General features: G+C 39.5%; 1 protein-coding gene across 2 annotated transcripts in view; it reads right to left on the bottom strand.

The window, feature by feature from the left end:
* Positions 1 to 25,405, bottom strand: part of ADAMTS12 (ADAM metallopeptidase with thrombospondin type 1 motif 12) — a 314,281-nt gene that overhangs the window by 201,487 nt on the left and 87,389 nt on the right. For both annotated transcript variants that reach the window (XM_014831237.3, XM_044779442.2), the window contains exon 3: positions 840 to 990. In XM_014831237.3, coding sequence (XP_014686723.3) covers positions 840 to 990 — 151 coding nt within the window. The remainder of the gene's footprint in view (positions 1 to 839; positions 991 to 25,405) is intronic.

Genomic DNA, 25,405 nt, shown 5'->3' with positions numbered 1-25,405 from the left:
TCATCATCTGTCTGTTTTCCCCTTAAGGTCCATGGTTTCCAAACCCTTAAGACATATACATAATATTATGGATTCCTTTTGTTAACTGTCCCCCTGACCCATTATTTTTTACTCCGAAAAAAGGAGAAATTATACAATATTTAAGATGTCCCAATTTCTGGTGGCCCTTTATGCATAGACTATTACCTCCTACCCATTAAAGAGAACATGTGAGTTACAAGGAATTAACTTGGGTCAGTTTATCTATGAAAACCACCTGAAACTGTTGAGTACAAGGCAGAGAGGAGCAGTTCAGATCACTCCCAGGGCATAGGGAGAATGATATTCAGTGAACTATAAACAAATGCAGCCAAAAGAAGCCTAGCTGAATTCATCATCTGATAACACGCTGCTATTTTTTTTCAGTTTCTCTTCACACATCATTATCAGCATCATCAAACATTTAAATCTGCCTACACATGCAGATATGACAAGCTATCTAGCAATATTCCATGCTAGTGTATTATAACACTGCTGATACTGAAAATCGCTGTCTTTAAACTGTCTTCCTCTAAGGGAGTCAGAAGTTTTTTTAAAAAAATCAATTCATCATTGTGAATATCATATGAGTATCATCAACTAATGTGGCAAAGATGTAGGAGATGCTTTTTTCCCTTCCCATTAAGAATATAAAGACTTGAGTACAGAGAAGCGAAATGATTTATATAAAGGTATAGACTTTGTGGCAACAGAATGGGGAGGAGTTAGCACATTTGAATAAGAACAGGTCATGTTGTAATAAAACAATAAAAGAACAGAACAAACTTCTCAATGTGGTGAGGAAATTTAAGTCACAATACCCTTTAATCCGCAGGTTGGCTCCTTCATCTCTGGAACTCTCCGCCTCTGCCTCCTGTAAATGATGTGTGGGTGGTACCCTCCTTCAGCCAGTGGATGCTTTTTGATAGGCTCAATGAAAAAGTCTCCATGTGGTAGATGGAAAAGTCCAGTCTGTAAAAATATTCAGTACGAAGATTTATTTGAATCAATTCTTTATCTATGCAAAGAAAATTAGTAAGGTGAAAATTATATCCATCATGATGATCCCTAAAACTCTTAAAACCACCGCTTTCATAGTCTGTCATTTGATCTCACAGAAGAGCTACACATAAACAATTTACGAAAATGTCTTTACAGTCACAGTTATTAAATGTGTGGGGTCATGGATCCCTTTGAGACTATAATGAAAATAGTGCACAAAGCACACAACTTTGCGGTTCATGGATCCCCCCTAAAACCCATCGCTGGATGTCTATGAATCTTAAATTAAGAGCCAGTGTTTCCTAGTTGCTTATTATGGAGTTGGTACCTATACTCCACATCCACTGACAATTTCTCAGAACATTTACCTGTATGTGGGTAGCCCAGTACATGTTCACACAGCTATTTGACTTGAAGTGTTTAACGCTACTCTCTCTCAAGAAAATGAAGACATATAACACTAAGTCCTTGATCTGATGCTGAGTTTCCAGGAGTCTATAGTGGAAAGCCCTCTGTCAGTTTCCAGGGGGAAGAGGGCACTCTCATTTCACAGATATGGGAATCTGGATATTCTGGAGAATGCGACGAGTAACTTTTTGGAGGTCATGTCTAGAAGTGGTATATCCTACAACTCTCTTTTCTCTTGAGGAAAATTTCTTAGTGTCATTCGAGGGGCTTAGAAAACTTCTTTGCCAGTGATCTCCTAGGATGGACTGAACTCTCAGGATCTGAATTCTACATCAATGGAAAGGTCTTGCCCTAGATGACCTGCCTAAGGCATCACATTGAGGTGATCAGGAGCCTAGCTTGTGGAATTAAACTGGGTTCAAATGCCAGGTCCTCCACTTATTAGCTCTGTGACCTTGGACAAAGGACTTGCTCAGTTTCAGTGTTCTCAACTGAAGAATGGGGATAATCAAGAGCTGCTGTGAAGATTAAATGAGTTTATATATGCAAAGCTCTTAGAAAAAGCCATGGCTTATAGTCTTATCTATCATTAGGCTCTTTCCGGATCTCAGACTTTATGTCATCTCATTGTATTAGGGTCTCCAGAGTCAAAACAGCATTTCAATAAACATTAAGCTTGTAAAATAAACCTAGAAACATGGGGGACTTAGGGAAACTGTGAAAAGCTTGGCTGCTCTGCTCTGCAGATGTGTCTGAAGCCCAGCTGTGCAGCCCCTGCAGTCAGGAGGCAAGAGCGGCTCCTTGAAAGGGGGATGTTCTCCATTGCACAGCCCTTGGCTTGGGTGTCTTTCCAAAATGTTTGCTTCACTGTAGCCAGTGATATAACCAGATCTTAACATAAACCTCATAATTGGCTTCCTATGTTGATTACTGACTTTAAGATATCTTTAATAACAAGGAGAATAGAAAAAAAAAGGAACATTTTACTGGCAGTCAGAAAAAAAGAGGTGTGACCTTGTAAAATGGAGGTAATGCCTGCTACCTTATTGGGTTGTTAGGACAATCAAGTGAGCTGAAGCTTGGACACGTGCCATGCAAACTGCTTTACAAACACAGAGTGGTAATATTTTAACTGCCAACTCCAGTCGCGGCTATATCTGACTTCAAATTTGCTGATATTTCTTGGGAGACATAACATCTTTTCTCAGTATCTTTCTCTGAGGAAAAACCTCTTGGACAGGAAGAACTGACAAGGCCCAGACTGCAATAAAAGAGCTGGAAACACACTCCATGCAGTGCTAAGATTTGATTCTATATCTACTTTGAGACAAAGACCAGCGACATGAGGAGAATGTGGGCCTGTTGCTAATGAAGCTCATTTGTTCCATGGAAACAAAGTAGAAATCAAAGACTCCTCAGGGATGGCTGGTGTGGGGTCCCTTTGCACAACTGCTGTCAACCTAATGCTGATGTCTTTAGGGAGAAGTAAAAACACATCACCCTCAAGGAGGAATTATTGGTATTTCTTCAACCTCAAATTTTGGACTCAGGTGGTGCAGAAGAAACCGATAGGACTCCAGTTGAGAATAAAATAACTATTTTACGGGAAACAGGAGTGAGAACACCTAAAAGCCAAACAAGTATCTTCCTAAAGGGTAACTTCTACTTGCATTCCTCCACAAAGCCAGCTTTGCCAGCAATGCACCCAGAAATCACCTCTTCAGCCTAAATATTTCTCAGAAGCTTGATGGAGACCTCGGAGAGCTGGATGAATCATTAGCTGGAGGGAAGCAGGACACTTGCTCACAGGCAAGTAGTGCTGCTGGCCCCAGGACCCTGTGTGTGTGACACAGAGATGGGAACCGGCTGGAGGGGAGATGAGGAAACATCTGCTGGTTTGGGGAGGTGAAAAGATTTCCCAGCTGAGCTCTACATCTCCCTTCTCTCCTAACATAAACACAGAGATTTGTACACCTGGTACCCAGGGGTCCACAGTCTATTGGTCTCTTCTCATTTAATTGGAGCCAAGTCATGCTGGAAGAAATCACCTATGGTTTGCTTTCCAAAAGAAGGACTGGCTCTACGCTTTCCCTGAAGCTAACTGCCCAAGAGAATCACCTTCGTCTATAACCAGTTCTGGATTTGAACCAAAGAAGGCACTCTTCATTCCAATCTTATCCACAACCTGCTCACCTCTCTTGTATCTTTGAAGGAGAATGGGAATGGACTTAAGGAAAAAGTGTCCAGTTCTCTGGGGGCTTGTACTCTGTCTCCAGGAAGGAATGAGCCCCAGGCAGAAGCTCAGGAAGACAAATTTGACCTTTCACCTCCTCTGTCACCTACTCTTGCTCCCCCTAGTATCCTAGTATCTCAGCATCCTGCTCACTCTATTTTAGAAATAAACTCATCTCCTTGTTTTAACTAAGTTATAAATATCTGTGAATGCTTCCCAAGGCTATCTTCTAAGAATTGTTTTAAATAAACTTTATTTTGCAGCATTATAAACATACAGAAAGATATACAAATCATAACTATAAAGTTCCGTAAATCTTTCATAGAGGGAACCCCTAGATGGAGAAACAGAACATTCCCAGTAGGTGAGAAATTCCCTGTTCTCCTCCTAGCCAATACCATCCCTCAAGGGTAAATGTCATTCTTATTTCTAACACTAATAAACTAGTTTTAAGCCTTTTCTTAATTCTTTACGGGAAGCATTTCTTGACACAAAAGAAAAAAATGTCTCCTAGTTCATTTCAAGTGTTAGGGACCAACCAATGGAAAAGATTTTAAGGCAGGTGGATTTCTTAAGGTCCATTAGATGGGACTCTTCCTACCCATAAGGTAAGCCCAGCTGGTGGGGATGCGACAAAGGCTGAGGTACCTTGGTGGGAGTCAGCTGGCAGTGAACCTCTACTGCTCTCTGCTAAGGAAAGGTGGAGAAAGACTTTCAAAGACTTTTTAGAACCAATTTATTTTTCCTAGTCTTAGATTGAGAATGGTTGCCTTACAACCTCTCCTCTTTCTCCTCAACTCCCATCCGTGTTAGTCATCTTGATGGACTCGACATTATACTTCAGTCAGTGCAGTGATTTGGGGTTCAGTGGACACTGGCAGTATCTTACAAGGAATTTGTCAATAGAGTATTCTAGAATCACAAGGCCTGGAGACCTTGAAGAGCCATCTAATCTATGTTGTCGTTCCTTCATGAGGACCCCAGGTAAAACCTAGCCGACTGAAGAGTAAAAACCAACGGTACTAAAAAAGACAGGAGGGAATTATCAAGTCGATTCCAACACTGAGGGCCCTACATTGCACAACTCAAGGGGGTGCTGTTCATAGAGAAAAAAGTGTGAACGGTGCCCACTGGAGTTGTACAGTGCAATAGTGCTGCCAAACTCATCAACCTGCCCTGGAAAGAAATTCCTTCCCATTTGAAAGTTTCAGAAGTTATCAGACCAATTTGTTTTTTTCCCATGGTCATGAAAACAACATGATCAACATTTTCTGAAATCAAGAAGAGAAACAAATTGGTTTGGGATAAAGAGGTACCCAAGATACTCAATTTTAGCACATGGATCAACGGAAAATACACCACCTTTCCCCATTATATACACAAGAAAAAGGAAAAATCCCACCCCAAAATCATCCTTATGGAGAATCAATCTAAAACGATCACATGGCCAGCCCTGTGCTAAGAAATCTAAGAGGGGTAGTGACCCCTGCCCTCAAGGTTTACAACCCAGCCAAGAAGACAAGACTGATATCCATGTAACAGTAGAAAGTGGATGGCAAAGCCCTAGCATTTTTGTGTTTAAAGAGGCTTAGTACTCACACGGCCTGAGAGACTAGTCCACAGCCTCTGGAGGCACTGGGCCCGGAGCCCAAACCTGGATTCCTACATCACAGACCCCTCCTCACCACACACAGCACCCTTGCGGGAGGTGAGGGGAGGTCCCTCCCTAGGTGTGACAGATTCCAGCGCCGTGGCTCAGGGGAGACAGAGGCCAGTGAAGGTGGATACTTTTAGAGGGCAAAGACAGAAGATTGAACTTCTACAATCTCTAAACCACTTGGCACAGTCCTAAAGCCGTGACAGCCTCCAAGAATTATTAACTTTCTTGTCACTGGTTTTCAAAAGACAGAACAACTTTTTCTCATTTAATACATAGCAAGGATCTTAAGTCAGAAGTCACGGGATGATAGAAGCCTTGGAATGCAGAACTGTGAGACCACTGGGAAGGTGCCTCCAGGAATACCCCACCCTCTGCTGTGATGTCATGGAGCCAAAGGGGAAAGTGACTAGTAACTCGTGTAACTAGTAACGCATGAGGTTTAAGCAGATAAAGCCTAAGCCAACAGGACATTCTCTGGTGCATCCACTGGTAGTTGCGATGTACCAGGCAGGTGTTATAATATATGGAAGACCTGGTCCCTACCTCCTACAATGGTGCTGTCTAACAGAACTTCCTGTGACGACAGAGATGTTCTATATGTGCACTGTCCAATTTGATAGCCACTAGCCACATGCAGCTACCGAGCACTTGAGATGTAGCTAATGCAACAGACGAAGTGAATTTTTAACTTCATTTAACTTTATTATCTTAAACTTAAACAGCCACAGGTGGTTAATGGCTACCGTAATGGACTGCATATTTCTAGAGACTGGCTGATGTGTGAAGAAGAGACACCTATAAGCATATTCATCATACAATGATGACTGCTGTAATCAAAGGCAAATTTGAGGATATGCCTTAGAAGAAAAACAAACTGCAAAAATAGGACATTTCACTATAACAGTTTGTTTTTTGTGAGCAAGCAAATCAAGAGGCAGCTTGGAAACACCCATGTACTGCAAACAGACTTCGGAGAATTGAAAGAGGTGACTAGGTATAAAAAGGGCAACATTTGCCAAAATTAAAATGAGTCATCAGGAGCAAATATGGTGTGACAGGGCTGTGTGAGTAGGCTGTCATTGCCCTGAGGCCAGAATGGAAGGGGTGTGGATGTCCCAGCAGGAGCTTGGGACTGGGATTGGGATCATACAGAAGTGGAAGCCAGGCTCCACTTCTAGAAGGAGTCATCCCCCTGAGAGCCCTGGAACATCAAGCTGCATGCCCTCAAACCTCGTCGATGCTCTTCGGAGGAGCCTGCCACAATCCTAATATACACAAGACCACATCCCACCTGCTGGCTGGCAGTTCAGAGTATATGTAGTAGAAAAAAATATCCTTTCATTGAAAAACTGATGAAATGGATTCCAAAAAAATATAAGATCAAAAAGTTATGACAGGGTTTAATAAAAATAGCATGAGCTGTGTGATCTTGGTCAAATTAGTTAATATATTGAGCCCCAGTTTTCTTTTCTTTTAAATTTTGGCTGGGAAAGATTCACCCTGAGCTAACATCTGTTGCAAATCTTCCTCTCTTTTTTTTTCCTCCCCAAAGCCCCAGTACATAGTTGTAAGTCCTTCTAGTTCTTCTATGTGAGCTGCCACCACAGCATGGCTACAGACAGATGAGTGGTATGGTTCCACTCCTGGGAACTGAACCCAGGTCGCCCAAGTGGAGTGTGCCAAACTTTAACTGCTAGGACATCAGGGCTGGCTCGAGTCCCAGTTTTCTGATTTGTAAAATAGAGCAAAATCTATCTTAATTTACAGGGTTGTAACTATCAGTGATGCTGTGTGTAAAAAGCCTAGCAGAAGGCTTGGCATATGGCAGATACTCAGTAAATGCACAGTAGCTCATTTTATCATAGCATCATCCACAGTGAACACAATATAAAGTGGTGTTTGAAAGCAAGTAATTTCGAGTCCAACTGCTTTGTTCATCTCTTAGCTATAAGTAACTTAACTTCTCTGGGCCTCAGTTTCCTCTTCTGAAAAATATGAATAGTGATAGTAACTTGTTAATTCATTATGTCTGGGTTTGCCTGTGAGGGTGTTTCCAGATGCTGTTAGCATGGGAATAAGTGTATTCAGTAAAGCAGCCTGCCCTCCTCAGTGTGAGTGGGCATCATCCAGTCCTTTGAGGACCAGATCTTCTCCTGCTCTCAGACCGGGATTGATGCCATCCGCTCCCCTGGTTCTCAGGCCTTTAGACTCAGATTAAATTCCACTATGGCTTTCCTGGGTCTCCAGCCTGCAGATACCAGATCGTGGGACTTCTCAGCCTCCATAATCGTGTGAGCCAATTCTTCACAGTAAATCTCTGTGTGTACGTGTGTGTGTGTGTTACATTAGGGGAGAATCAGTGGTGACTGGGTGTACACTGAGTTGCCTGGAAAAATCTGAGAGGAGACAGAATTAATAGATTTCTCTTTCCTCCTTTTGATAGTCTTAGAGCTAGACGTGATGGTGGAGGCCTTCCAATCTAACCTCTAACACATCGAAGTCATTTCCTCCATCTTGGAGGTTGGTTTTCAGGGCCTCTCTCAAGAAGAATCAAGCCCAATTCCAAAAATGGGATTTATTCAAATAAATTAAGGCTGAAATTGTCAATAAACTTAATTTCCAAGTCTATAGGGCGACCATGGATGCCAAATTCTGACCTCTTCTTTTTCCTACTGGAAACAGAATGTACAGCGCAGTTGGTTTTCCTCTTGTGGAAAAAGCCAGACTTTGGAGACAGGGCTGAGTTCAACACTCAACTCCAGCACTAACAAGCAGTGTAGCTTTGCACAAGTAATTCGGTCTCTCTGAGCCTCAGTTTCCTCATCTGTAAAATGGTAATGACAACATGTTCTCTGCTGAGGAGTTCTGGCAAGAACTGAATAAGGTAATACATAAAAATGACCCCAACAGTGCCTGGCCTTCAGTAAATGTTGCCATCTCTATGGATTTCCTCAAGATGACGGTCGTTGGACCCTTCCCTGTGCCTAAATCAACCATTTCCTCATTTTGCAGCAGGATTAACATAGTTGATTATTTTTGGAAGTACTCAGTTTTTAATTCCAAAAGAAAATCTTCTGCTCTCATAAGGGTAGCAAAGTTGTCATTTAATTAGTTATCTTTGTTTCTCACTTGATAGCACTTGGAACTGAGTGCATTTATTCAATTATAACCCCAAAAGCGGTTCCCACAGATTCTTTAACAATTGTTCTCATGGAAGAAAAAGTCCCTGATCGAAGGACAGTCACTTGGCTCAATAATGTGGATGTTTAGAAATTAAAAACATAACCACCAAAGAGAACGAGGCATCTTATCTTTAATTTTAGTGTACAAAAGAATCATCTGGAAAGCCTATAAAAAATGCATAGACTCAGGAGCCTTGCCCAGAGATTCTGATGAGTAAGTCTAAAGCGATACCCAGGAATATGCATTTTAGCAAGCACCCTGGGGTTTCTGATGTTGATAATCACGTATCATACTTTGAAAAACACTACACTATTCCCTTAGGTGGTGCTTGATCGTTTTTATCTTCTCCCACTGACAAACCAGCATAACACTAAGGACATGGGGAAATATTAGCAATGACCCCAATTAAATGCTTTCATCTCAATCAAAAGAAGTTTCAGCTGTAACAGTCGCTGATTGCAGTTTGTGAAGAATATTCCCCTGAATCTGAGGTTTGCAAAGAATGCCCATAACATCTTGGCAGATCAGGGCAGTTAAAAGATGCCACAAAAAAGTTTAAAACATTCTAGGAAGTAGATACTCTAGTTGAATAAACGTTCTGATTTGAAATGTGAAATAAATGTGAAATCATTTCACATCCAGAAGAAATTGGCAGTCTGAAAGAAGCTAGCCTGGCACAAATGCTGAAGAAATGTTCCAAACCTATTATTCTCAAAAATTAAAAAAGGAATTTTCATTACATCTCAAAACCATGTGTTCCTAGATAAGCCAACAAAATTAAGGAGCATCAGCTAAGAGACAAGGTAGCAACAAAAATTCCTCAGACTTTCTCTTTCACACTGTCTTCAGGGATGAGGTGGGAGCCTCACAGATGACAGTGCCTTACAAGATAGTCTCTCTGGCCCTGAGCAAAAAGAGGGATGTCAGAGATTTAAAGTCATTTCTGAATACTTCTCCCTCTCCCAGTAATCTTCTACCAGAAAAACATTTGCTGGGCCAGCCCCATGGCTGAGTGGTTAAGTTCACACGCCCCGTTTCAGCAGCCCAGGGCTTCGTCGGTTCGGATCCTGGGCGCAGACCTAGCACCGGTCATCAAGTCAGGCTGAGGCGGTGTCCCACAAAGCACAACCAGAAGGACCCACAACTAGAATATACAACTATGTGCTGGGGGGCTTTGGGGAGAAGAAGAAGGAAAAAACAAAAGAAGATTGGCAACAGATGTTAGCTCAGGTGCCAAACTTTTTCTTTTGAGGAATTTAGCCCTGAGCTAACTGCTGCCAATCCTTCTCTTTTCGCCGAGGAAGACTGGCCCTGACCTAACATCCGGGCCCATCTTCCTCTACTTTATATGTGGGACGCCTACCACAGCATGGCATGCCAAGTGGTGCTATGTCCGTATCCGGGATCTGAACTGGCGAACCCCGGGCCGCTGAAGTGGAACGTGCGCACTTAACCACTGTGCCACCAGGCCAGCCCCAGGTGTCAATCTTTAAAAAAAAAAAATTTCTGTTTCTCAGAATTTCTCTATTTCTGCTTTTGATTTTTGGTCCCTCTAAGCAGCAATCCATGTTTGTCATCACCAGAAAATGAGGAGTCCAACTAAAAGGAAGGGGAAAAAATTGCTAGCCCCACAATTGGAAGCCCAGGAAATATGTTAGTAGGGAGAACAATGGGAGAGAACCAGCTTCACAGAAGTGAAAGCACTTTCTCTCATAGGGGTCAGAAAACCATAATAGTGGATTTAGCCAAGACACACTACTATTTTTTCATGATGCCCCAGCTCGTCATTCTCAAACCAGATGCCATCCTCCACTGTAAGGATGCAAAAAGCCCCTCACGGGCTATGGAGAACATGGCCCTATTCCTGTTTCTCCCATCCTGATGGGTGGCAATCCTTAATGGGTAACAGCTCCCATCCTTGGAGGGAAGATCATAGCAGCCAATCAAGACCATTGCCATGGCCACCAAGGCGATTTTGGCCTGAAACACAGCATTCCAGGGATGTCTAACAATGGCTTAGGGTCAAAGGGGAATGCCTTCTCTGGTAGCTTAGTGATGAGAATAGGCGAACCGCAAGGGAATTTGATAGCACGTTAACTTCACCAAGGGCCACCGCAGAGAAACGGTAAAAATAATGAAGAGGAGGTCTAATGTGAGATATTAAAGACATGAATGTGGACATTAGTAAATATTCATATCGTCACACATCTCTAAAACAAAAACAAAAGGAAAGATTTGCCTTCCCAAGGGCTCTTTAATTAAAGAATAAGTCTGTTCTCGCTGTCTCCACTTTCTATGCCCCACTAATGTCACAACTACAACGGAACAAATTTAGTTTAGTTATTTGTAATCCCCCACTATCCCGTACTGAGAATAGGCCTGGGAAACTAGTATTTTTTGGCCAAGGGCAAACAAAATCTTCCTACTCAGTAGAACAGATTTTCACATCCTTGAAGACATTAAAGTGGTAGGGAGAAGGGAAACAGCAGCTGAGAAAGTCCTAAATAACTGTCTAAGAAAGAGAGAAATTGGGAGTCCCGGAAATAATCCAGGTGTAGACAAAGCAGCACCTGGAGATGGAAAGGCTGGAAGGGAAAGGATCCGGAGAGGAGGCTGCACCAGCTGGTGGCCAGTGAAACATTTAAAAAAAGAAAATGGGGATTTTTGCTTGGAGCATGATGATAAATGTATCATGTAAACTCCTTTATCTTTTTCGTCTATGAAACATTCAGTAAAATAAACATTGTTCTCTGATACTTTGGTGTGACTAGAAGTGCTGTGCCCTCCTTTGAAGACGACACAAGGAGAAAAAGAGAGGAGGATCGCTGAGGCAATACATATGAGGAAATTCTTTTTCTTTTCAAGCAGAGGGTAAGAGCCTCTGCTTACAGCAAGGAGGAAAGGCATCTGGGAAACTGCTCTGAGGAAAGGCAGAGGGCACCAAGCTTTTCTGCAGCCCGGTGGAAGGCTCAGCTGAGATTGTGAGCCACGGAAAAGCAAGTCAAAGGAAATGACAAACAAGACAAACATAGAAAAGGTTGTGGTCAGAAAGGGGAATATGAAAGTTTAAGCATTCAATTTGTAAGGCAAGCCTGGTGTGGTAGGCTGAATACGGCCCCCAAAAGATGCCCACATCCTAATTCCTGTGAACCTGTGAATATGCTACTTTACACAGTAAAAAGGACTTTGCAGGTGTGATGAAGTTAAGGATCTAGAGATGGGGAGCTTGTAATCAGAAGGGTCCCTACAAGAAGGAGGAGAGAGGATCAGAGGGAGCAGTAGGAGAGGTAATGACAGAAGCAAGAGGTTGGAGTGAGGTAAGGAATGGGCCACAAGCCAAGGAATACAGGTGGCCTCTAGAAGTTGAAAAAGGCAAGAAAACAGATTCTCCTCTGAAGCCTCCAGAAGGAATGTAGTCCTAATGAAACTTGATTTTTTACTTTTTTTTTTTTACCTCCAGAACTATAAGAGAATAAATTTGTGTGGTTTTAAGCCACCATGTCTGTGGCAATTTGTTACTGCAGCCCAGGAAACTCAGACACCTGGGGAGTGGTCATAGGACTGGGTCACCAAAGTAACCCAATTAGAGAAGTCCAGGGAAGGGAAGTCAAGGTTGAGGGTCCATGAGGTTAAGGTGTTGGCCCTGACCCACAGCAAAAAATATATCTAACATTGCGACCCCAGGACACTACCAAACAAACATTTCAGGAAGCAATGCTTCCTTCTTTCCCTGTGTAGGAGGCATTCTGATATATTCCATTCTGTGTTATTCTATTTCATTTAACTTAAATTCTGGTTCCAACACACTAAGTTGATTTCGCATCCATGAAATGGATTACAACCTGCAGATTCAAAAACACTGATGTGGCGGGGAGAGCTTGGACTTTACTGCTAAATCTGGATCTGAGTTCTTATCCCTATTCTATGCTGTCTTCTTGTGTGATGTTGGCCAAATTGGTCAATTGATGAGTCTCAGGCTCTTCCTATGAGAAATGGGGAATGCCTACTTAATAAAGCTCTCAAGAAGAATAAATGAAATATTAGGAGGAAGCACCTATCACCGTGGCTAGAATGTAGCATTAATTCAGAAACAGTACTGGCTTCTTATAAAATCAGAGAGGTCTAGCACCGTAGGACTTTTCAAGGGTTCAACTTTTCAGCTGATCCTGGAACTGCCTCTTCAACTACACTCATCCCCACCACAAATGCACTTCTCGTGAGGAGAGACCATTTCTCACAGCATCCTGTATTGCTAAAATATTTTAATTATTATAAATCTCTTCCCTTTATGGCATTAAAAATCAGTGTCCCTATAACTTCCGCTCATCATCTTAGTTCTGCCTTCTGGAGCTATACCAGAATATGTCTAATATCTTTTATACATAATATCTGCTTAAATATACTGAATGACATTTATCATGTGCCACTAAGCCTTCTCTTTTCAGGCTAAATATTTCCATTTCCTCCTACCATTTTTTGTTTCCTATTGTACTCATCACTGATTAACACTGGTTAATCTCCCTTGAACCATACTGCAGCTTGTCAATATCTTTCTCAAAATGACACCAAAATTGGGCATTCAAAGTCCAGCACTCCATCTCCATCAACTTTAGAGAAATGAAATAGTAGGAAAAGTACATATATTTTTTTCCTTCACAATAATCAAATTCTTCAGGGAAGAAATTGGTAAGGCAAAAATTTCATCTAATAAGTACTTGCTTCTTTTACTAGGGCTTAACCAAAAGATCTATTTTCTCCATGATTTTATATGGAGTCCAGAAGATGAGTTTCAGAATTGAGGAAAATATATAGTGACAACATTGAAGACAGAATGTCTCAGCACTCCCTGAGGTTTAATGATTTTTTTCTTAAACAAGGCCCTGAATTGACTAGACATCTTCATTAGAGCTCGATTTCCCTGTCTTTCTGACCACGCTCTCAGCTTCCAAGCAGAGACAGCCTGTACACAGTTTATGGTAGTGCTGTTTGGGATATGAACAGACCACACCAAAACTAGCCCTCTGCAAATGGCTCCAATCTCTTTGCAAACTGGGCAGGCAGTGTCTAGATGTTAAACTGCCAGGGAAAGATTGATTTAAAGAGTACATAGGAATGACTTTCTTTTCTTTTCTCAATGTCTTATTTCAAAAGTACAGAAAATTCAAAGAATAGTATAATAAACACTCATATGCCACCCAGATTCAACAAATATTAATATTTTGCCACCTTTGAAATGGATATGCTGCACTATTTGAAGGTAATTTGCAGACATCATGGCAATTCAGCCTTAAAGAAGCAGATATCCTCCTATACAACTACAGTTGCATTACTTCACCTAAAAAAATTAGTAATAATTCCATAACATAACCTAATTTTCATTCCATGTTCAAATTTTCCATATTGTCCCCAAAATGTCTTTTAGAGCTATTCATTGTTTCTTTCTTGATTGTAATCCAGAATCTAATCAAGTTTAAAACAATGCATTTGATTGTTATGTAATAAATTACTTTTTAAAAATAATTTCCTATATACCTCAAGCACATGGTTTTAAAAGTGGAATATTTCTTAAAACCCTGTCATGAAAAACAATAATCTTTTGTTCTATCCCTCCCAATGGCCAGAGGTAGTGACTTTTGATTTTTTTGACCTGATTCTTCTGGAAGCTAACTTCATATTTCTAAATACCATGCTGTTACTTTTTTAAATCAGTTCTAGACATTATCTGAAGTACTGTGCCTGCTATAATAGATGAGGATTTGCTCCCTTACACAATGCCTCAGCCATTTTCCCAATATCATTACTTCCATCAAACCAGTATAGACAAGAGTATTTGCATTATTAGAACAATGTGAAGGCAAACCTGATACTCAGCCAGTATGTACTGATACAACTTACTGGCCGTTACCTACTCTAATAAGTTAGTCTCCATGCCACATAGGTTACCAGTACTTCCTTTCTTGTACAGCTTTTTACTTTTCTTGGAATTTCTACTTATCTATCTTTTCTTATTGCATTGTCTTCCTATTATTTACAATCCATTCTTTTTATATCACTAATATATGAGGCACTATTCTGTGGGATTCCTTTTTTTCCTTAGAGACAATCCCTGGAGCTCTCCATCTCCCTGCTCCAAATTGGACTAGCAAGTGGCTCACAGACCAGGCCCTGGCTATCATCTGGGGATTTCTCTTGGCAGCACCTCTAGGTCAGATCTACTGATTTCCAGCTCTCACATCTGTATGTCTGTCTGTTCCAGCATCCACTTTTTAAATTGAAATGTGTGATATTTTTTTCTGAAATCTCAGTCTTTTCTGTACGGCCTCTACTTCTCCCCCGAAAAGGTTTAGGATCTTCTCTTTACCCAGGCTATTTGGAAATTTCACAGTTACGCGCCTTTGAGTGCATCTTCTTTCATCCATTGTACTGGACACTCAGTGGACCTTCTCAGTCTAGATACTGGTTTCTCAGTCCCTCAGTTATGAAAAATATGCTTCAATTTTGGCCTGCCTGGATTGCTCCGCCATTTTCCTTATTTCTTCTCTCATATTTTCCAACTCTTAGTCTCCTTTATCTACTTTTTGAGAGATTCTCTTGGCTTCATCTTCCAACATTTCTATTGATTCTTTTTAAATTTCATCAATCTTTTTCCCAAGAGCTCTTTCTTGGCCTCTAATTGTTCCTTTTCACCGCATCTTCTTCTTGCCTTATGGCCATAATCTATTCTTGAATATTTCTAAGGACACTAATTAAAGGTTTGAGATTTGTTTATTTGTTTGCTGCATTCTTTTCTGCTTCCTGCATCATCTCATTTCTCCAAAGTTAATTTTTCCTGTTTATTTACCTTGCTCTACCTCTTTCCCATTGGAGGTTTGCCTCAAATGTCTTAACATCCTTGATTATCCGTCCTTATTTATGAGGGGTTCTGAAAAGTTGGTGAGATACTCTGTGTAGGCATGGAGGGCTTCTGACTGTTCAAGAGGGTGTCTGGTAAGGTACCTGATCTGTATGGCTGGAGGACTGCCTAAATACCAGAACGTAAAGGTCTTTTTTTTTTTTATTTCTGCAGAGAAGAAAATTCTAGTCTGCTGCTTATGCGATAGACACCTGGCTGCAGTAATTCTCCCCGAGGTAGTGGAAGCGGACAACCATTCTACTTTCAGCTCCATGCCTCCATCCGCTGGGCCCTCCATCACATCACACTTGCCCTCTAAGTCCCAAACCTTTCTGGGGTTCCTGGGTCAAATCCACTTTCTGCTTGTCTATATCCCACCAGTGTGCACATTCTGAGGTATGGCTCACTTGGCCATGAAACATTGGTTACTACTTGTCTCACTTTCCAGCATCTAGAATTTTGCCAAAATCTCATATCCTGTGATGGCTCCTCTCTTATTTTCTGTTATTGTTAGGAAGGAGAAGAAACCTATTTTTCCACCTGTCATTTCTGAAAACCTTATGATGGTTTCAGGAACATTGAAACTAAAAATAATTAGATTAATTAGACATACTTTTAACAGATTTAAACAGACAATGAGTTAAGCCTCCACACCAACACCAAAGAGATTATAACACTAAATTGACCCTTTTTTACACTCAGAAAATGTTTACTTCTATGTTAATTCGCCATTTAAAACTGTTTGTGCCCCCAAAAATTCATAAGAGAAATGATAAATGACACAAAACATTAAAAAATCTCTAGTGATAGAATAATTATATGCTAAAACAACATAGCATTCTTGTCAAAATCTAAATAGTACAAATAATTTACTCAATTCTCAAAAATATGTGGCGAATGCTACAGAACTTTCTAAAGCACGTGAACGACAGCTGAAGTTTACCCACCATTTGCGACCTTTTCATGACCTTAACCCTGATGAGGGCAATGTTCTTGAAGATGAGCTGGGCTGATGCAAATGTGAACCTGTTTGACACTTAATTCGTGACCTCCCAAATTACTATTGAATAGTAATTGTTAAGCAAAGCACTGAAGTATAATCAAGAATTTCTTATCACAGCAAAAACATGAAGATCAAGGTTAGTTTCTCTTTTATTCTTTTTATATAACTCCCAAATTTGCTACATTTGATAAATACTTGATATATATAATGTATGTATGTATACACACATATATACATATACATACATACATTTGATACAGATTTTTCTGTAAACAAAAAAATTATTCTAAAAACTTTGCCAGTGGCTCTCTACGTGACATGCTTATTTTAATAAGATTAAAATACGAACTTCTTCTCCTGTAAAGAATTACAGATAATTTATATAAATATTTGTCCCTCCAGGTGTTAGAACTTAACTCCCCCCACCCTAACCCTGCCTTGAGTGTGAGTTGTGTTCAGTGACTTGGTTCCATAGATAGGACTACTGAAAGGGAAGGAACAAAGTGCCATTACAATGGAGAAACATGGCAGATGCTACTGCAGCCAGGTGATCAGGGTGAGCCCTCATCAGTGATGTCATATTGATAGCATGTGCCCTTGACATGACATCATGAGAAGGGCACTTTACCTCTGCCGGGTTCTTCCCCCAAACCCATGGCCCCAGTCTAACCAGGAGAAAAACATCAAATTATGAGAAAAACCCAAACTTAGGGACATTCTACAAAATATCTGACCAGTATTCCTCAGATTGTCAAGGTCATCAAAAACAAGGAAAGTCTGAGAAACTGTCACAGCCCTGGGGAGGCTACAAAGATATGATGACTAAATGTAATGTGGAGTCGGATGGGATCTTGGAACAGAAGACTGAGATCAGGGAAAGACTAGTGAACCCTCAGTAAACTGTGTAATTTAGTTAATAGTAATGTACCAATGTTGACTCCTTAGTTATGACAAATATGCCATAAGATTGTTAGATGTTAATGATAAGAAAAACCAAGTGCCAGGTATATAAAAACTATATGTACCTATATGTACTATCTTTCCAACTCTTCTGTAAATCTAAAACTTCTCTACAATAAAAAGCATACTTTAAAAAATTACAAACAACTCATCCTTTCTTTTTTTATTAGTATTAAAATTGATGGAAGGTTGAGCCCAATCAAAACCTGGGAATGGAAATTAAAAACGTTTCCACAGTAAAATTGTGCAATTCATCTGTGACACATCATAATATTATGGTCAGGCAGACTCTCACACACCTCAGGGGAAGTGAGAAAGGAGTGTTTCTGCCTTTGAGGACAATATGCACCGACAGCCTCATAAATGCATACTTTTGACCACAAAATTCCACTTGTAAAGTTACTTCCAAAAGAACTGATCCAAAATAAGGAAAATAGTTTGTGCACAAAGATACCCATCACTGCGTTGTTCATGATGATGAACAACAGGAAACAAGCTCAATAACCAACAACAGAAGACTGGGAAATAAACTGCGGAACATCTACACCTTGGGATGTCAGGCAGCAAATAAAAAATATGCTAAGTTTTTAATGATATGGGAAAACGTTCATTACATGAGATTAAATGAAAGAATACAAAATTGTATGCTCAGCATGATTCTAATTATGTAGAAATATAGAGAAAATACAGGAAAAATATATCTATTAATATTAATCATAGTCATCCCTGAATAGTTGGAAAATGGTTATTTTCTCTTTTATACTTTTGTTAAAATTCCTGAATTTGCCATATTGGATATATATTTCTTTTATAATAAAAATAAAGTTATCTTCAAAACATTTGCTAGTGCCTTTCTTTGCGTGATTAGATTACAACTAATTTTTATTTTCCTCTTTGTGCCTCTCTGAGTTTTTCAAACCTCTATATTAGCTTGTGATACTTTTAAAACCATATAGGATGTATAAACTGCTTTATTGTACTTCTGTGAATTTAATGGTTTGAGTGGTAATACATATATTACCTAGAAAAAAAATTAAGAATACTAAGTAATATACAGAGAAACAGTGTGATGTTTGGAGGATATTTAGGAAGCATGATTTTAATTGAAGTGCTTTGAAAATACATTCTGTTCCTGATATCCAGTCATCGGTTTGTCCAATTACATTGTTAATTAGAGGTCCACAGGTGAAATGGTTCAGACCAGGGAAGAGGAGGAGCAGATATGGAGAACACGTAGGCAGAGGAAGACAGAGAGAAAGGAGAAACAGCAAATGCATGGGAAAAGAAGAGAAGGGAAAAAAGAATAACAGAAACAGTGGAAAAGGAAAGAGCGGAAAAGATGGAACCAGAGCAAGGAAAAAAGGCAAGAAAGGAAGAGCAAAGCACATACTGCTCTCAAATCTGTGAGTAGTTATGCACAGCTAATATTCAACAAGTGAGCCAAGAGCATACAATGGAGAAAGGAGAGTTTCTTCAATAAATGGTGTTCGGAGAACTGGACAGCCACATGCAAAAGAATAAAAGTAGACCATTCCCTTACACCATGCACAAAAATCAACTCAAAATAGATTAAAGACTTGAATATAAGACCCAAAACCATGAAACTTCTAGAAGAAAACAAAGGCAGTACGCTCTTTGACATCAGTCTTAGCAGTGTATTTTCAAGTACCATGTCTGACCGGGCAAGGGAAACAAAAGAAAAAGTGAACAAATGGGACTACATCAAACTAAAAAGCTTCTGCACAGCAAAGGAAACCATCAACAAAACGAAAAGACAACCTAACAATTGGGAGAAGATATTTGTAAACCATATATCAGATAAAGGGTTAATATCCAAAATATACAAAGAACTCATACACCTCAACAACAAAAAAACCAACAGCCAGTTAAAAAATGGGCAAAAGATCTGAACAGAGATTTCTCCAAAGAAGATATACAGATGGCCAACAGGCATAGAAAAGATGCTCAACATCATTAGCTATCAGGGAAATGCAAATCAAAACTACAATGAGGTATCACCTCACTCCAGTCAGAATGGCTATAATTAACAAGACAGGAAACAACAAGTGTTGGAGAGGACGTTTGCATTGCTGGTGGGAATGCAAACTGATGCAGCCACTATGGAAAGCAGTATGGAGTATCCTCAGAAAAATTAAGAATAGATCTACCATATGATCCAGCTATTCCACTTCTGGGTATTTATCCAAAGAACTTGAAAATGCAAAGGCATACATGCACCCCTATATTCGTTGCAGCATCATACACAACAGCCAAGACTTGGAAGCAACCTAGGTGCCCATCAAGGGACGAATGAATAAAGAAGATGTGGTATATACACACAATGGAATACTACTCAGCCATAAGAAATGACAAAAGCCAGCTATTTGTGACAACATGGATGGTCCTTGAGGGTATTACGCTGAGCGAAATAAGTCAGAGGGAGAACTTCAAATACTGTATGATCTCATTCATAAGTAGAAGATAAAAACGACGACAAACACACACATAGCAATGGAGATTGGATTGGTGGTTACCATAGGGGAAGGGGGGGAGGGCAAGAGGGGTGATTAGGCTCACCTGTGAGGGGATGGACTAGAATTAGTTTTTGGGTGGTGAACATGATGTAATCTACACAGAATTCGAAATATATTACGATGCACATCTGAAAGCTATATATTGTTATAATCCAGTGTTACTGCAACTAAAAAATAATAATAATAAATTAAAAAAAAAAAAAGAAAAGCAATTTGAGGCCCTGTAAGAGACGGCGCTCAGAATTTGGTGAACCCTTGATGACAAAGACTTTTAGCACTAACTTATATTCTGGATTTCTCTGGGAAGGTTTTGCATTTTGTTTAGAACTTTTGGGAGTTTTGTGAAGGGAAATAAAGAAGGTATGAGAAGTGCAAAACAAAAATCTATGAGTAGGAAATGGGAAATTACATGCAATAAACTCACTAATAGACATTAACACAGGGTGAGAGATGTTCTTAATCAGTAGATAGAGCAACAGGATTACATCAGGCCCTTATTTTGTTAAAAAATGTTTTCAAGCTGTAAGAGAACGTCCTGGGGAGGCAACCATTCCCGCCTACGCCAGTCGTAGACAAGGGCGCTGTGTGTAAGGAGACACACAGGCCGTCTCCACGCTGTTGAAGTGTACTGTTCATTGAGGCTGCTCCAGGCTTCCTCATCCACCTTCGCTTCTTTTTTCACTCATTCACTTGTTTATTACTTCACAGCAAAAGAGGGAGAAGTGTAGACCATTTTGAAAAGGGGAGATCACTAAAGCCACAGGGGTGATTTTGAATACAAGTGCTAGCCACAGGGAAATAATACCACCATTAAGCTTTCGGAGGCTTCAGGGTGATCAAAATCATTATTTCAAAAGCTCTTCTGAACCACGAAGAAAGGGAAATTCTTATTAACTACGAATCATATGGATGTTTGACTTGCCAGGATATTCGTTTTCAATCATATTTGAATGATGCAGTAGAGTTGTACTTGGCAAGCTTTATAATTTTAGGGACATGAAAATGCAATATGTAATTATTGTACAGAATACATTCATCTTTGTTTTATAGGGTTTATGGTTTAATATTACTATTCCAACTAATTTAAAAGGTTTTTAATGTCCATGACTTTTATTTTATAGCATATTGTGGGTTTTAGCTATAATTTATTTAATTCAAATGTTCCTTATGGGAAAATAGGGTCCGACTTGTTACTATGTTCAGGAACATTTAGAGACAAGATAAGAAACTACCCAAATTACTATATACTAAAATGCACATCGTTTAAAGGAGACAACTACAAAACAAAACAAAATATGAGTGGTAGGCAAAATAATGGTCCCCCAGAGATGTCTATGTCCTAATTCTCAGAAACTGTGAATAAGGTTGCTAATCAGCTGATCTTGAGATGGGGAGATTAGCCTGGATTATCCAGGTGGGCCTGACGTAATGCACAGGATTATTACAAGTAGAAGAGGGAGGTAGAGAGAACCAGAGAGATGGCAACGTGAGGAAGACTTGGCCCCATGTTGCTGGCTTTGAAGATGCAGAAATGGGGCCATAAACCGCAGAATATAAGTGACCTTTAGAAGCTGGAAGAATCAAGGAAATGATTTATCCTCAAGCCTCCAGAAGGATCGCAGCACTGGAACACCTTGATTTTGGCTCACTGAAACCCATTTCAAACTACTAACCTCCAGAACTGTGAGATAATAAATCTGTGTTTTAAATAAATCTGTGTGTTAAACCACACAGCTCATGGTAATTTGTTAAAGCAGCAATAGGAAACTAATACAACATGGTTGCGTACATAAAGTGCAAAAGGAGAGACGCTGCCAGCTGGAACTTGGGTGCTCGCTCTAAATAAAAGAAGACGACCTAAACTAAAGGAAAGCTAGTATGTAGCCCTGAGGTTGATGGAAAAGGCTAACTTAGCCACTTGGTCCTGACTAAAGTGTTTGAAAGAACTAAAAACAAGGCCATGGTGTTCACCTTAAATCAATTACAGTGATGTTGTGAGTTCATCTCAGCTCCCCAAGTTTTTGTCAAATCCGCACAAAGAAAATGTCAAATTCGTTAAGGTTGAAATGAAATTTTCTTTCTACTGGGAAGAAAAACGAGAAATGGCATTAAGATAGTGAGTTGTCTTTCTAGAACTCTTAACATACGATTTGGGACTCTGAGGTGGAATGCAAGGGGTGAAAAGGAATGACTTAAAGGAAACCAGTCCTACAATTAGGAGATGCAGAGTCTTACCCCAGTATGCGGTCTTATACAGTCACTGAATCTCTTGAGTCTCAGGTTTTGCAGCGGAAAAACGAAAATTATAATACCTGCCCTGCCTTCTTCACACAGATATAGTGAAAGGCAAATTAAAATATACACATGAATCTGCAAGTAATTCATACGTATATCCCTCTATCATTTTCAGCTTGATAATCACAATCATTTATTTTGCTGCAAATCACAACTAGTTTTTACTAATAATTTTCTTTTAAATAAACTTATCCCTGGGGACAATGGGTAGCCGCTTTTTTATATAATGTGACAGTCCATCTGACAAAGTCTCATCCACGGAAAGCATGAGCTCATGGTTTTAAACATGTCTTCATTCCAGAGGTTCCAAAGAGAACTTCCCAGAACAGTCTGTTTGACCCCAAGGGTATTAAGGAGGAAATGGCGTTGTGTGCCAGGTCCTGGTTGTTTCCAACTATCAACTGAGCGTAGGAAGATTTGAAATCTGTGGGGAGCAAGAGATCCCATTCAGATCAAGATTCAGCCTTCCTGGAGCCTACTGGGAAATTGTGGGGACATTTCTGGATCCTTTCTCACTATTTATCAATTTGTAACTTGTACTCTGTTTGGGGGAAAGAGGAGTTTTCAACTGTCTCTGATTCTACTACTCCCAGGACATATTAAGAACTACAAATAAGTCCAGCTGTCATTGATTATATGTCCACAGCTTTATCTGGGGGTTTGTGGCAATATAAGAATGTTCTAAAAGTGTTTCCAAACCTGTCTGAAATACACACTCAGAAAAATTCAGGGGTCTAAGCAGAGAGTGAGCTTTGCAGGAGGCCCAGAGAGGGGATGATTTAAATGATGTTATTTCCGGGTCTCTGCTCTCAAATTCTACCCTTATCCTCCCCTAGATACTTGTACACTTCTCATGTCTTCTAGAAAGTCCTTCCCTGACCATGCAAACAAAAAGGTAAACAGCTCCCACTCTGGCACTCCCTATCCTCCTTGCCTCCTTTGTTTTTCTTTATAGCACTTACTACATACATATATAGGCATATATTTACCAGATTAATTTTATCTAATGTCATTCTTCACAATACAACATCAGTTGCATGATGGGAGGAGTTTTTATCTATTTTGTTTAATGCTATATTGCCTAGAATATAGCCCGACATGTGGTAGGCCCCACATATATTTGTTCAGGAATGAATGTTGAATGATTGATGCTTAAAATCCATAATTAGATCTTTATTCCTTTGCCTTAAAGTAAATAAGGAATCTGTTTCCTGAAAAATAATTAAATGACTTTGGAAGAAGTATCTCAGTAAGTTTTGCAATCTGCATGAATGAGCAGGTCTTGGTCTTTTTCTGGGAGCAGATCTTGATAAATCAGAGAAAAACGAAGTCAGAGCCTCAGTGACCAAGTGGAGAGGCATTCACCAAGATATTAATAGTCCCATTCTAATGATATTATTCCTCTTTCTTATCTTCTTGGATATTCTAAATCTCCTAAAGTGATGACTTTCTATTATTAAAATTTTTAACTAAAAAAAACCATCCAGCCAGCAAAAATAGGTACATAAAAGGCTTCTGGTTTCTGGTTCTGCATTTAAGGAGTATGGAAGTCACCATTCCATCCTAACAACATACAAAAATCTGAATAGACTGACAAATCAATAACTCTTCTTGGATCCATAAGAGAGGGAAGGTCACAGAGCAAACTGCAGCTTCTTTCTTTTACCCAGTACATAATGCCCACCTATTAAGAAAAGCTTACCCAAAAAATTAGTAGCTACATGACAAGATGGACATATTAATTATCTTGACAGTAGTAATCTTTTCCCTATATCAAAACATCATGTTGTATATCATAAACATATACAATTTTTCTTTAAAAAAATTACAAGGCATACCAAAAGGCAAAAAATTTAATGGTACAATTTAATGAGACAGAGCAAGCATCAGAACCAGACATGGGAGGGAAGTTGGAATTACCAGACCAGGAATTTTAAACAACTATGATTAATATACTAAGAGCTCTAATAGATAATGTAGAGAGCATGCAAGAATAGATGGACAATGCAAGCAGAGAGATGGAAATCCTAAGAAAGAACCAAAAAGAAATGCTAGAGATCAAAAACACTAACTGAAAAAAAAAATATTCAAGAACTGTTGGGACAACTACGGAAGGTATAACATACACATAATGGGAATACCAGAAGGAGAAGAAAGAGAGAAAGGAACAGGAGAAATATTTGAAACAATAATGACTGAGAATTTCCCGAAATTAATGTCAGACACCAAACACAGATTCAGGAAGCTCAGAGAACACCAGGCAGAATAAATGCCAAAAAAACTATACTTCAGCATATCAAAAAACACTTGATGAAGACTATCCATAAAAAATCTATAGCTAACATAATACTTAATTTGAAATTTGAATACTTAATGAGAAATCTGAAGCTTTCCAACTAAAATCTGGTACAAAGCAAATATATCCTTTCTCATCACTCCTTTTCAACATCATGTTGGAAGTTCTAGCTAACGCAAAAAAGACCACAAAAAAAAAAAAAGAAATAAAAGGTACACAGGTTAACAAGGAAGAAAGAAAACTATCTTTGTTTGGAGATTATATGATCATCCATGTAGAAAATCCAAAAAAGTCAACAACAAAATTCCTGGAACTAATAAGCAATTATAGCAAGGTTACAGGATACAGGTTACTATACAAAAGTCGATCACTTTTTTTTTTTAAGATTGGCACCTCAGCTAACATCTGTTGCCAATCTTCTTTTGTTTTTGTTCTTTCTTCTTCTTCCCAAAGCCCCCTGGTACATTGTTGTATATTCTAGTTGTAGGTCCTTCTTGTTGTACTATGTAGGATGCCACTTCAGCATGGCTTGATGAACAGTGCCATGTCCATGCCCAGGATCAGAACCAGCAAAACCCTGGGCCACCAAAGCAGAGCACACAAACTTAACCACTTGGCCACAGGGCCGGCCCCTAATCACTTGTGGAAACACTTTTAGAACATTCTTATGTAATGAACATGTAGAATTTGAAGTTAAAAATGCAACACCACTTACATTAGTATCCCCCAAAATGAAATATTTAGGTATAAATCTAACAAAATATGTACAAGATCTATGAGGAAAACTACAAAACTCTGATGAACAAAACCCCAGAAGAAATAAATAAAGGGAGAGATATTCCATGTTCATGGATGGGAAGACTCAATATTGTCAAGATGTCTGTTCTTCCTAACTTGACCTATAGATTCAATGCAATCCCA

Source organism: Equus asinus, chromosome 10, assembly GCF_041296235.1.
Source record: "Equus asinus isolate D_3611 breed Donkey chromosome 10, EquAss-T2T_v2, whole genome shotgun sequence".
Taxonomy (NCBI): domain Eukaryota; kingdom Metazoa; phylum Chordata; class Mammalia; order Perissodactyla; family Equidae; genus Equus; species Equus asinus.
Note: the sequence above shows the minus strand (reverse complement) of the source record. Positions and strands in the feature narration are given on the sequence as shown.